This window comes from Haemaphysalis longicornis, unplaced genomic scaffold (genome assembly GCF_048455015.1).
Source record: "Haemaphysalis longicornis isolate Haplotype H1 unplaced genomic scaffold, Haemaphysalis longicornis Haplotype H1 scaffold_1260, whole genome shotgun sequence".
In the NCBI taxonomy this organism is placed as follows: Eukaryota; Metazoa; Arthropoda; class Arachnida; order Ixodida; family Ixodidae; genus Haemaphysalis; species Haemaphysalis longicornis.
Window position 1 is genome coordinate 20952 of NW_027526229.1, and position 10811 is coordinate 31762.

Sequence of the window (10811 nt, forward strand, 5' to 3'; positions counted from 1 at the left end):
TTCTATGTACAGTTAAAATGCATTGTCCGTTTCCTTGTTCACCCTTCGCACTAACTTAAGATTACATGCTTTTTTAGATTCTTCTAAACTGAACACAAATGCTGGCACACGAAAAATTATGCAACGACTAAAGATCCCACAGGCTAGAATACACTACAAATTCAAACAGACTTGACAAGCTGATGCACTACAAACACACCGAAGCGGAGCTTGCAGGCTCTAGTAGAATGAGGTTATTCATAGAAGTCCTGAGTAATAAGTCACTATTGCTAGGCATATTCCATCACAACTACGAGATAAAAGTGACGGCCGGAAGCACGCCGGCTAATACACGAAGAAGCACAGGCACCAATGTCGAAAGCTTGCAGGGAGCGTAAAGCTCGCCTTCTACTCTCCGATTCCTTGGCACAAACGGGTGGCGGTGCTGCACCAAATGCACCAAGGTGAGCCAACTTCACACAAGGATTGCACGGAGAACACTCAGCAGCAGTTTGATGAAAGCAACCAGCAAGATGGGCACATTTCCGGCGCTGCACAGTGGAGATCGGCTGATGCGCGATACCCGCTTCTAGGTTCTGTAGTGCTGGGCCGTGCTGGGCAGCATCACAGCAGACTGCAGCGACTAAAACCCACGACCGGAGCCGGTCGTGCTAAAACCCGCCCGCAACACGGTCGTTGTTCCGGGCGCGTTGCAAGTGTTGCCAGCATAGCCATGAGGGGCAGCGTCCAGCGTCGGTCGCGGTCGGAACAAATCAGTGTTGCCAGCACGCGTTTCTCGCGTCTGCTGGCAACAACGTCCGGTCGGCGGGCGGGTTTTAGTCGCTCCGATTGGCACGAGCCAAAAGCCGAGAGGGGCCGGATCACCAAATCGGCTAAGCCAAGCCCTAATTTAGGCGATCGAAGCCGCAACAACGAGCATGTAAACAACAGCCGCGTGCTACAAATGATTGAGGTTGAGAGCTTTGCCATCTTCGGAAGAGTCAGTTGACCTCGTGAATATGCAACTTCACGTGCGACTTTGAATTCTCGGCACACAGGTAGGAGTAGAGTATGGACAACGCATCTCCGAGATGACTCTATTCACGTGCAGGGGCCTTTTTTCTTGTCGCTGGATTTTGCGTGTTAACGAACAATTTCATAACGCACGCGCTAGCCACCGTAGTACGGCTTCGCACGTGATCGCGCGCAACGATGAGAGTGAATTCTGGCACGAGCTACCGGAATGTGGTCGATCGATCTGACTGATTGGAAGGCGGAAACTGTCGTGCTTCAGATTGTGGTCTTATAAATAAGGACGATGCTATATGTACTACGTAGTGAAGTCCCACCGGAAATTGCTATACGCACTACCCATATAGCGCCATCTATGAGGCGTTGTCAGAAACGCTCCTGAGCTTGCTTGGTGGCGGGCTGACGCGAACTCCGTACGAACGGCAACGTACCTTTGTCACGGCAAAGTTTGCGCTGTAGTCATGGGCGTGAAATAGATTATGGCTGCCCACAGGGTCGTTTACGACGCGTTTGAGCTTTTCATCGAGGCAGGAACAGAAATTACGCGGGCAGCTGGTGCACAACATACGGTTGATACGGTGTTGATCAACATATCGTATGTTGGGTCGGGCCGGCCGAGTCATTTTTTGTTTATTTTATTTTTGAGTTTTGTATAAGCAAGTATGTGTAGCCCGAAGCTGTTCATTCCTGGGTATTGCCAACTCTCTAAATAATAACCCACGGCGGCTTTATATCAAAAGGGTCATGGTTTGGGCCTGTTGGTGATGCATAATGGAAACTGAAAGCGCAAAATAGACACGGACAAAGAAAGGGGACAACAGGACGAGCGCTATCCTGTTGTCCCCTTTCTTTGTCCGTGTCTATTTTGCGCTTTCAGTTTCCATTAGGCTTTATATCGCCTTAGTAACAGGCGCCAGATAGCTCAGATCTCGCATGGTCTCTCATGGCTGCAGGGGGTAAAATGTCTCGGGTTCGATTCCCGGCAGCCAAGGCTGCGTTGAATTTACGATGAAGGCGAAAAATTACTGTGCGTACCCGATGTTTCGATCAACACTAAAGATCCCTGAGTAAGATGTCTACAACGCTGCCCCGTGCCATCTTAGCGCGTTGTGGTTTCGGCGGCGCACAAAAATCCAGTTTTAATTGACTACGCAGCAGTCAACTAAAGCATGTTCTACAGGAACTCCTCAGTACAAACGGGAGAACGTGCACCTGTGCTCATATGTGTTTGTAGGACTGACAGCTCTCTTTATACCTTTCTCTCTCTCTCTTTCTACGTTATCCTATCACTCCCCCTCTACTTCCCTTTCCCTGCACTGGGTTGTATGCAGGTGAGCTCTCTGTCGCGCTCAAAATATCCCCAGTGAATTTCCTTTTTTTTTTTCCCGTCGCAAACCACGACCACCGCACCTTGCCTCGAGCTGTTAAAGTTGGCTTTTCCGCATGGCGGTTAAGCTGTGCAAGAAAGTCACCGGGGCTAAATGTGATAGTAAGAAACGCTTCTGATGTAAAGCAGCTCATCCATAGTCTTTAAGAAACGCTTAGGACACAATCTTTAGCAGTGTGACCTTTAAAAGTTTCACACCCCTCCTTCCACTCGGCCTTCTTTTGGTAAATAAAGGCGGTTTCAACATGCAGACACAGGAAAAGGAAACAGGAAGATGTATAGAACTTTTTTCTTTCACGTACATAATGTTACATGCTAGCAGTGCCATTTGTCCACCACGTTTTACTTTGTGCATTGTAGCAGTTTCTTACCAAGATCCAAAGACTCGCTAAAAAAATTTCACATCACGAATGGTAAAAAAAAATTATCTCTGTAAATTATGTGGAAGCAATGCCCATCTCTTCATTTTTGACACTTTCTAGTTTATCAGAGCTGCTGCAGCCAAGCGTCACGTTACATTTGTAAACTAGAAAATACAGGAAAGAGGCCATTTCTAGGCAGAAGGAATTATATTGATTAGCATCTGCGTTGTTTGTATTGTGTTTTTCAACTGGCAGGGCAACTGCTATTATTTCTGTGCACATAAGATGTCCACGATTTTGCTCCAGTATGTGACTCTTACGTGGTTACATGCTGATAAAAGAATTCTGTGCTATCTTCATTCATGCACTGCAACTCGTCCGTGCTCATGGTGAGCATGCAGGGTGCACGTGTGACGCTTAGCATGGTAAACGTCAGGCGACGTCTGCTCAGTTGTAACGAGAATATGTCTACTCCAGAATGCTTAAATAACTGAATCAATCGTGAAAAACAGTCAACTCAAAACAACCTGAAAAAAAAGAAGCACCCTCCACCCTAAATGAAAAAGAAGACAAGAAGAAACGAGTTAACTATTTTACATTGTTTTCAGGTCATCCAAAAATAAGTCTCCATGCAGAAGGTCCAAGAAAGACTATTGTTTCTTACACTTTCAAGAACACATCAACACTGCCATTGTTTTACAATATAAAGTAAATTTTTATTACACCATATCCTCAGCTTCAGGTGGTGTTGTCCTTTCTGGGTGACCTGTAAAATCAAAGGTGCAATATAATTAGCAATACGGCTGTGCTCCTTATATACATGATAGAAATAGAGCAAAAAAAACATACATGGCAAAACCCAGGAACTTTGTTGCGTTGTTTCTTCATTTTGTGTTATTTTTTGTCCTACTGGCCCAATTTCAATTCTTGAAACCAACTTTCGTGAAAAACCTATTGAGCATGATTTTCCATACCAACTCTTATTACATGAAATGGCTGCACAATACTTTTTGCCTGAATGTAAATGTGGCTAAGAAATTTCTTCATTATTATTTTGAAGCAGCCAGTTTTTACTGACAGTCACAGAAAATCGGGGCAGATGGTGCAGAACTGTATGCGACGTACCACACAGTGTGAAGTGGTGTCCAATTTTTTTGCAAATCACTTGTTAGCCCAACTGGAACCACACCACCTACAGAAGCTGTAGTCGTCTTTGACATAGCCTTATAAATTGACGTGAACCTTTATCCCTCAGTTAGAACTGATATCCTTTTTTTGCTGCTTGGTGCTGTTTACAGTAAGAACCACATTTTTTTAGGAAAAAGGAATTGCCACCCAAAGAAAACCACTTCTGATTCAAAATAGCAATGTACAAGATTAGAATCATACTGCAGAATAAGAACGTATACATGTCCCCCCCCCCCCCCCCAAGCTACCCCAGCACTTGCACCCTCCCCCATGCCCTCTGCCTCTTCCTTCGTGAAACTGGATTTGCCGGCCCCCTCAAGATAAAATCCTGCTGACGCCCATGCTTATACATAAGGAACCAATAAAGTGTGCCGCTGGCCGAATTGGTTCTCAATGCATAAATACGAGGCTGATTCAAAGAGAAACGATAAGAAAAAAGGGCACGGGTGCCTTCATGGTCTGTCCCACAACTTTCACTACAACTTGGAACGATATTTTGGCCCTGAGAAAGATATACGCCTCCATGCCTATTCGGCACTAGGAAGTGGATCCAAGCATCAGCACTGACTCCCCCCATCTCCTATCCTTAGTACTAATAGCTTGACACTTGTTGATTAAAAAAGTGCTTGTCCTTATGCGTCATCCCACTTGTAACAATGCATGCAACGACATTTAACGAGGCGAGGGGAAACGCGCTGAAGGCATACAATACGCGTTCGCACCGTTCGGTTGCACGGGCAGGCTGAAGGACCCACGCGACGTGCATGCATGCTCACGCATCGGCTGGAAAGGCTGGTGAAGGAAACGTAAGCTCGGTGGTCGATGCGGGTCTCCTACTTCAACATCAGTAAAGCAAGCGTTACGGGACAAACCAACGAGGCCAGAAATACCTACCTTCAGATTGGCCAAGCCGTCTTCGAACCACTGCGGTGTGTTGACGGCGCGATCGGGAAGTTGCCACGCCAGCTTGATGGCCCTGGCGCGAATCGTGTGCATCAGCCCGGCCCACGACTCAATACTTGCGCTTTATTACCGTGATTTGCCGCAACAAGATTGGTGGCACCGATCCATCCATGGATCGGTCAAAAGTGACGAAAAGCAGCCATGTCGACCGTCCGAACGCTTGAGACCACGTACGTTAAAAAACATAAAAAAAGTGTTTCTGACAGCACCCATAGATGGCGCTATATGGGTAGTGCGTATAGCAATTTCCGGTGGGACTTCACTACGTAGTACATATAGCATCGTCCTATAAATAAAGTAATGAAAAAAGGTGCAGGGATCCTTATCTGCCTTTCGTTGTCTTCGTAAACCCACGTGCGGACGAGTTCTTTTGTCGTTCGCATAATGGTAGCTTACATACTCGGTGTCTATAGACACACTGCGCTTATGTTTGCCTCGCAAGCAACAGTGCCGTTTTCTATATCCTGGTGGCTCGGGGAGTCATTTCTGTTGTGAAAGATGCCATGCTCCTCACGTCCTCTCGTCATAGCACTCAGTTTACGTAGGTGTCGGCTCCCTGTCCGAGGTACCGGTAGTCGGGATTATCACGAGTCAAGCACGGGCGCCCACACAAAAAAGGCATCTAGGATAAAGTGACCAGATTCCTCAGAACCCAAAGCGGGACGGAGGAAGGAAGAACGTGGCACATAGCTTGATGGGATACTAATGCTCAATGCAGTTTTGTTTCATCTGAAAGATCGTACGTTTCGTAGTTTTCTCGGCCTTTGTTCAACGAGCAATGATGCGTTCCTTGCTGAATAAGTAAATAACTCCACCCACCGTTCGTCAAACGCAAGAGGGTGTACTGAACGGTTTGTTGGTACACTGTAACTTCAAGAAAACAGCTCAGCCATCGGAACAAAGCAAGAAACACACTACAGTTTTTTGCTTAGTCCCGTTGCGTGCGCTCTTTTCTTGAAGTTCCTCATGCTGTTTCTTTTGGCTTTTTCATTCCCCCAGCTTTTCATTCGTGACACTGGGCTTGATACCCATTTTCCACAACAAAACACCGTCCCAGAAGCAACCTGTGGGACCACAGCCAAAAAAGCGGGACGTGGCTCGCCTAAATCGGGATGTCTGGTCACTTTAATCTAGGATAGTATCGTGATAACGTAGGCCGAGGTGAACGAAAAGCTTAAGTGGCGCAGATGAAAACGCTTTAGTCATTAATATTGAAGCGGACCAATGAGATGGTAGGTAATAAAAAAGGCAGGGAGGAACAGATGCGTTCGTCAAAGCCGTTAAGTTGAACGCAAAGTTCCATTTTACGTCCCATGCATGGCGTCAGTACAAAAATAACACAAATTACTACTGTACATTACATTTGTTTCACCGAAACTGACAGGTTAAACCAGTTTTGTAAAAAATGGGGAAAGATGCCCAAGAACTTTTTTCGAGGAAAAGCCAATTTGCAGGTTTAAAAGAAAGGCATGAATAAGTTCAGCCCCACATTATACCTCTCCCCAAAACGCAGCCAAATGGTTGAGATTCTGAGCAGTATTTAACAAATGGCCAGTACACATCTTTGAGAGAGAGAAAGCTCTTTATTAGAGAAGAAAGCCGACAGGTTTGCCAGAATCTCAACACCGACATGCTACTCGGTGGGGGAATGAGTAGGGGAGGATAGAAAAGGTAGGAGAAAAGAAGTAAAAGAAAAAAACAGGCGTTATGCAGTTTGTGATAACAGTTCGATGAACATTACGATCAGTAGTATTTTAAATCGCTTCAGTGATGCCGATCTCGTCCAGGTATTCCAATAACGCCACTAGTGCTTTGCGTTGAGCTGAAGCCTATACACAAACCCGACCTTAGCTTTTATGTCACAGGGGCACCTTCTTTTTTATCATTGCAGCATCTTGGTTGCAGAGCGTAGCATGTCTGTGGACCCATGGGGATGTCACCGATGCTCACGCAACTTCTGCACAAGTATGGATTTGTGGGCAAGACCACGTATGGACCCTGTGGCACTCTCCTGCGCGACAACTTGCGGCGGGAATGGTAATGTTTTTCTACTACGGAATGAGACGTATAGAGCCAATACCTGTGCCAGTGATGACTTATCGGTCAGAAGCTTGCCACCTTACTAAGTGCCTTGAAGGAAGAATCGCGCCAGCCTAACAAGCAATGGAACGAATAATAAAAGCAGTTCCACTCAACGTGAAAGCTGTCAGAAAAACAGAGCAGTGATTCGCCTTCATGGGCTGTGGCGCCGTTATACACTCACTGCGACCACCCAATGCAATTCAAATTTCCCGCCTTTACAGTGCTCGCGCGCCCCCTGCCTGAAACTGCGACAGCGTAGTTCTGTTCTTCTTGTGCTTGCTTTTCCTCCCGCACGTGCCGATGTTGCACTGCCACTTTTTTTCGCTTACTATCGTATACACCAACCTAACGAGCGTTCCTACCTAAATGAACGCGGGAGCTGCCGGTTAGTTATGTATATTTTGCCTCAAATGTACCTGCAGTTTTTTTTGCGCTAAGCAATGGGGAGATGTATGACAAGCACCAGTGGTTCACAAGTTTCGAGCGCTTATGACTATATAAATCGCTTGGCTTTCAAAGCCTCTGGGTAACGCCGCGACGACGGAACGTTGTGTGGCTCTGCTTGGGTCCAGCGAGCGAGCTACGACGACAAGGCGAGCCCCTAAAGTGCTCTGCACTTAATAGGAGTAATGCTTACAGGTCGGAAGAGAGCGTCTTGGATTGGGGAGCAAACTCAGGTGGATGACATCCTAGCTCAAAGTAAGAGGAAGGAATGGCATTGGGCTGGGCATATGTAATGAGGAGAGCTGACAAACAGTGGACTTCTTCATTACGAGAAGCAGAAGAAGTCCGATCACTTGACGGAGGGACAAAATCAGAAAATTCGCCAATGATAAGGAACTAGGTTGTAGCAAGATAAAAAAAAATGGTTGGAGGATTGTGATTGAGGCCTTTATGGAAGAGGCTGTGGATAAAAATATGTCCGTATCTATGCACATGTGAACAGAAAATCGTAACGTACTTTTTTCTAATGTGTTTAAAAGTAAAACTGGCCCAGAAAGACGACAGAATGTACTAGCTCACATACGTGCACACATACGTTACTGGAAATGCGACATATGGCGATCACAGAAGTGGGGGCCTTTTCTTCTTCTTCTTCTTTTCCCAGGCGACGTCATATTCTCAGGTCAGCTGAGGCCAGCGTGTTGCCACTGGAAGAAGCCTGGCCAGATCACATTAGCTTAGATTCCTCCAGCGGTGAGCAAATTTAAATTTGTGACTCCACCACGAAATGCGAACGCAATGCTGTCTGGCACTTGTTCGAACCCCAAAATTCGTCCTCTTACCGTGCGCAGATCTGGAGATGCTGTTTGGTGCAGCGAAGGAGTTGGTGGATCAGGAGTCTTCGTTTGGGCTTCTCCTGAGCAGCAAAAGCAATAAGGCCTTGTTTGAGACCGAGTCACTGCGAAGCCAGCAGTGAGCCAATTTCGAACCTTTGCTACGGGTAGGCCTGTGTGGTATGTCTAGTGGATCATTCCGAGGCAATATTTTAGTGACAGCAGCACTTCTCTTTTTACGATAATTTTTAAAGGGGCCATGCGGAAAAAACACATGTTTGATTCATTCGAAAGATTGCCTCGTTAGAATCATACTAACACCACTTTTAACGCACACTTCACTCAAATAAGAGCTATATAATTAGGAAAAAAGGGAATGGCCATGCGACCCACTAGCTCATTTCCCACAACTGAACCTATGATGTCATATGCCCAGCTGTGCGATTGGCTGAGGCCGGCAAAACGAAACGCAAATTAGCCAGGGCTTATAAGCTTGCCGAAGGAACTATTTGAGCTTAAATGTAATCCTATCCATTTTACAGCAGTAAGAATGGTGGGGTAAACAATCATCTTGACGAAACAGCGTAAAAAACGGGGACACTAGAAGAGAAAGACGACAGGACGACGCTGCGTCGTCCTGTCGTCTTTCTGCGTCATCCTTTCTGTCGTCTTTCTGGCGGTCTTTCTGTCGTCGCTGCGTCGTCCTGTCGACGCTGTCGTCCTGTCGTCTTTCTCCCCTAGTGTCCCCGTTTTTTATGCTGTTTCGTCAAGATGATACATAACCAGTACCAACTCGCCCAAATGTTGATCCTTCTGGGGTAAACAATGAAAGTTACGAAAATACATGTAAAAAATAGAATTGCCGATGCTCACGGCTGTTGGTACTGGGCGCACTACGCATAGTACCAGCTGCTGCACAGCAGTTTGCCGCTTTGGAGTTGTCTTGCACAACACTGGCCGATTGGTGTGAACCACGTTCGTTGCCTTAAATGATTCTGTCTCTCGAGCATACCGCATATTTCACAACACAATTACTTTCTAACATAACAAAAGCAAGCCAGGTGCAAATACGATCAAAAACAAAGCAACGGCGGACAACCGTCTGTGGTTGAGTATGGCAGCGCCATCTGGGAGGCCTGATGGTAAACAAGGCTGCAGAGCTTAATAACGGGCTGGAAGTTTTTTTCGATACCTGCCCTTGTGACTTCAGGGCAGACGTCACGAAAACACGGTTTGGCGGGAGAATCACAATTTAACCTAAATTGATTAATTTCTCAGTGAATACGGCATCATTTGCTGTTGGACAAGCACTGGGGGCACTGTAAAACACGAAATCTTTCCAATAAAGCAAACTTGTATTTTGTGTGCAGGGCCCTACAAGTGAAACACTCTGGTTATAAGAAGTGTTTTAATTTGCGTAGATAGTTTTCCGCATTTGTGCAAGGTGAGAAAGATTTGGTTTAACTTGCGCATTGTGTGTCTAGAAATCAAGCCATCAGATACTGCAGTGCTGCCATCCTGGTTATGTAGCAAGGCAGCTAATTACACTTTTTTACGTAAACAAGCACACCTCGGGGCTTCCATTCTGAGAGACATATTAATAGAAAATTATCACGGTGGCCTTGAGAAATGAAATGGGTCATTGGACAAAAAAAAAGTGTTTAGCTTGTTTTTATGGTTGGGCCGAACAGAGAGAAAAAGATTAAAAAATATAGATCGCTCTATCAAGGTTAGTTTTTTACTCAACAAGGTTAATAATTTTGGTCGCCATTTACGGTAGACAATAATTTGCTGCTCGTATGGAAATGATGCCTGGGGGCACAGCGCATTGGGAAGCAAAAAAAGATTGCAGAAACTCCAAAGCCGGAGTTGTTAGACAAATGCAAAAACCATTTTGAAAACCAGCCCATTTCAAATGCATTGCTTGGAATACATTATTAGTAGAAATACGAGCGGTGTGATATGAAAGCATGATAGCAATTCAAAAAAGGGTCAGACAATAGGTGGACGTATTTGATAATTTGATTCACAAACTCTACAATGCATACAAAGAGATTTCACGCAGCGGTTTGTTGGCAGTGTTCAAACTGTTTGGTGTAAGCGACAAAAAGAAGTTGCCGAGTTTGACGCAGATGGGTCTAACTGACTTTAGTGGTAACAGCACCAAGCAAAAGATTGGACATTTGGATTTGCACCATTTTCGTACTTTTTTTGGACGTTGGCACACTTTAGGCATTTGTGACTGCTGACAATCCTCTCATTTTCTTTTTTTTTCTTTTTTTTCTATGTGTTTCTTAGAGGCAGCACACTAGAGCAACTGGTGTTTTTCCCCGCTGCTGGGGAGGAGGCACGTTGGCTGACGCATTGGCAGCGACAGCGACTCCGATGGTGGCGACAGGTAGGCTCTGACACCTGCCACACAGGCTACGCGTTTTGAGAGGCAACAGTACTTACAACCAGTGGGGAGAAATCCTGTTTTTGGCACGATCGTTTCATCAAAGGTTAGGCCTTGCGCATTGAGCTCAATGCAACGGGTGTAGC

General features: G+C 45.8%; 1 protein-coding gene across 1 annotated transcript; it reads left to right on the plus strand.

Annotated features, from left to right (window-relative positions):
* Nucleotides 1-884: 884 nt before the first annotated feature.
* Nucleotides 885-10668, plus strand: LOC144163638 (uncharacterized; the record flags this gene model as incomplete). The annotated part of the gene is made up of 5 exons (XM_077694438.1): nucleotides 885-1037; nucleotides 6803-6948; nucleotides 8102-8190; nucleotides 8289-8409; nucleotides 10569-10668. Coding segments are annotated over exons 2-5 (420 nt in total), but the record flags the coding sequence as incomplete, so codon positions are not given.
* Between the last annotated feature and the right edge of the window lie 143 nt (nucleotides 10669-10811).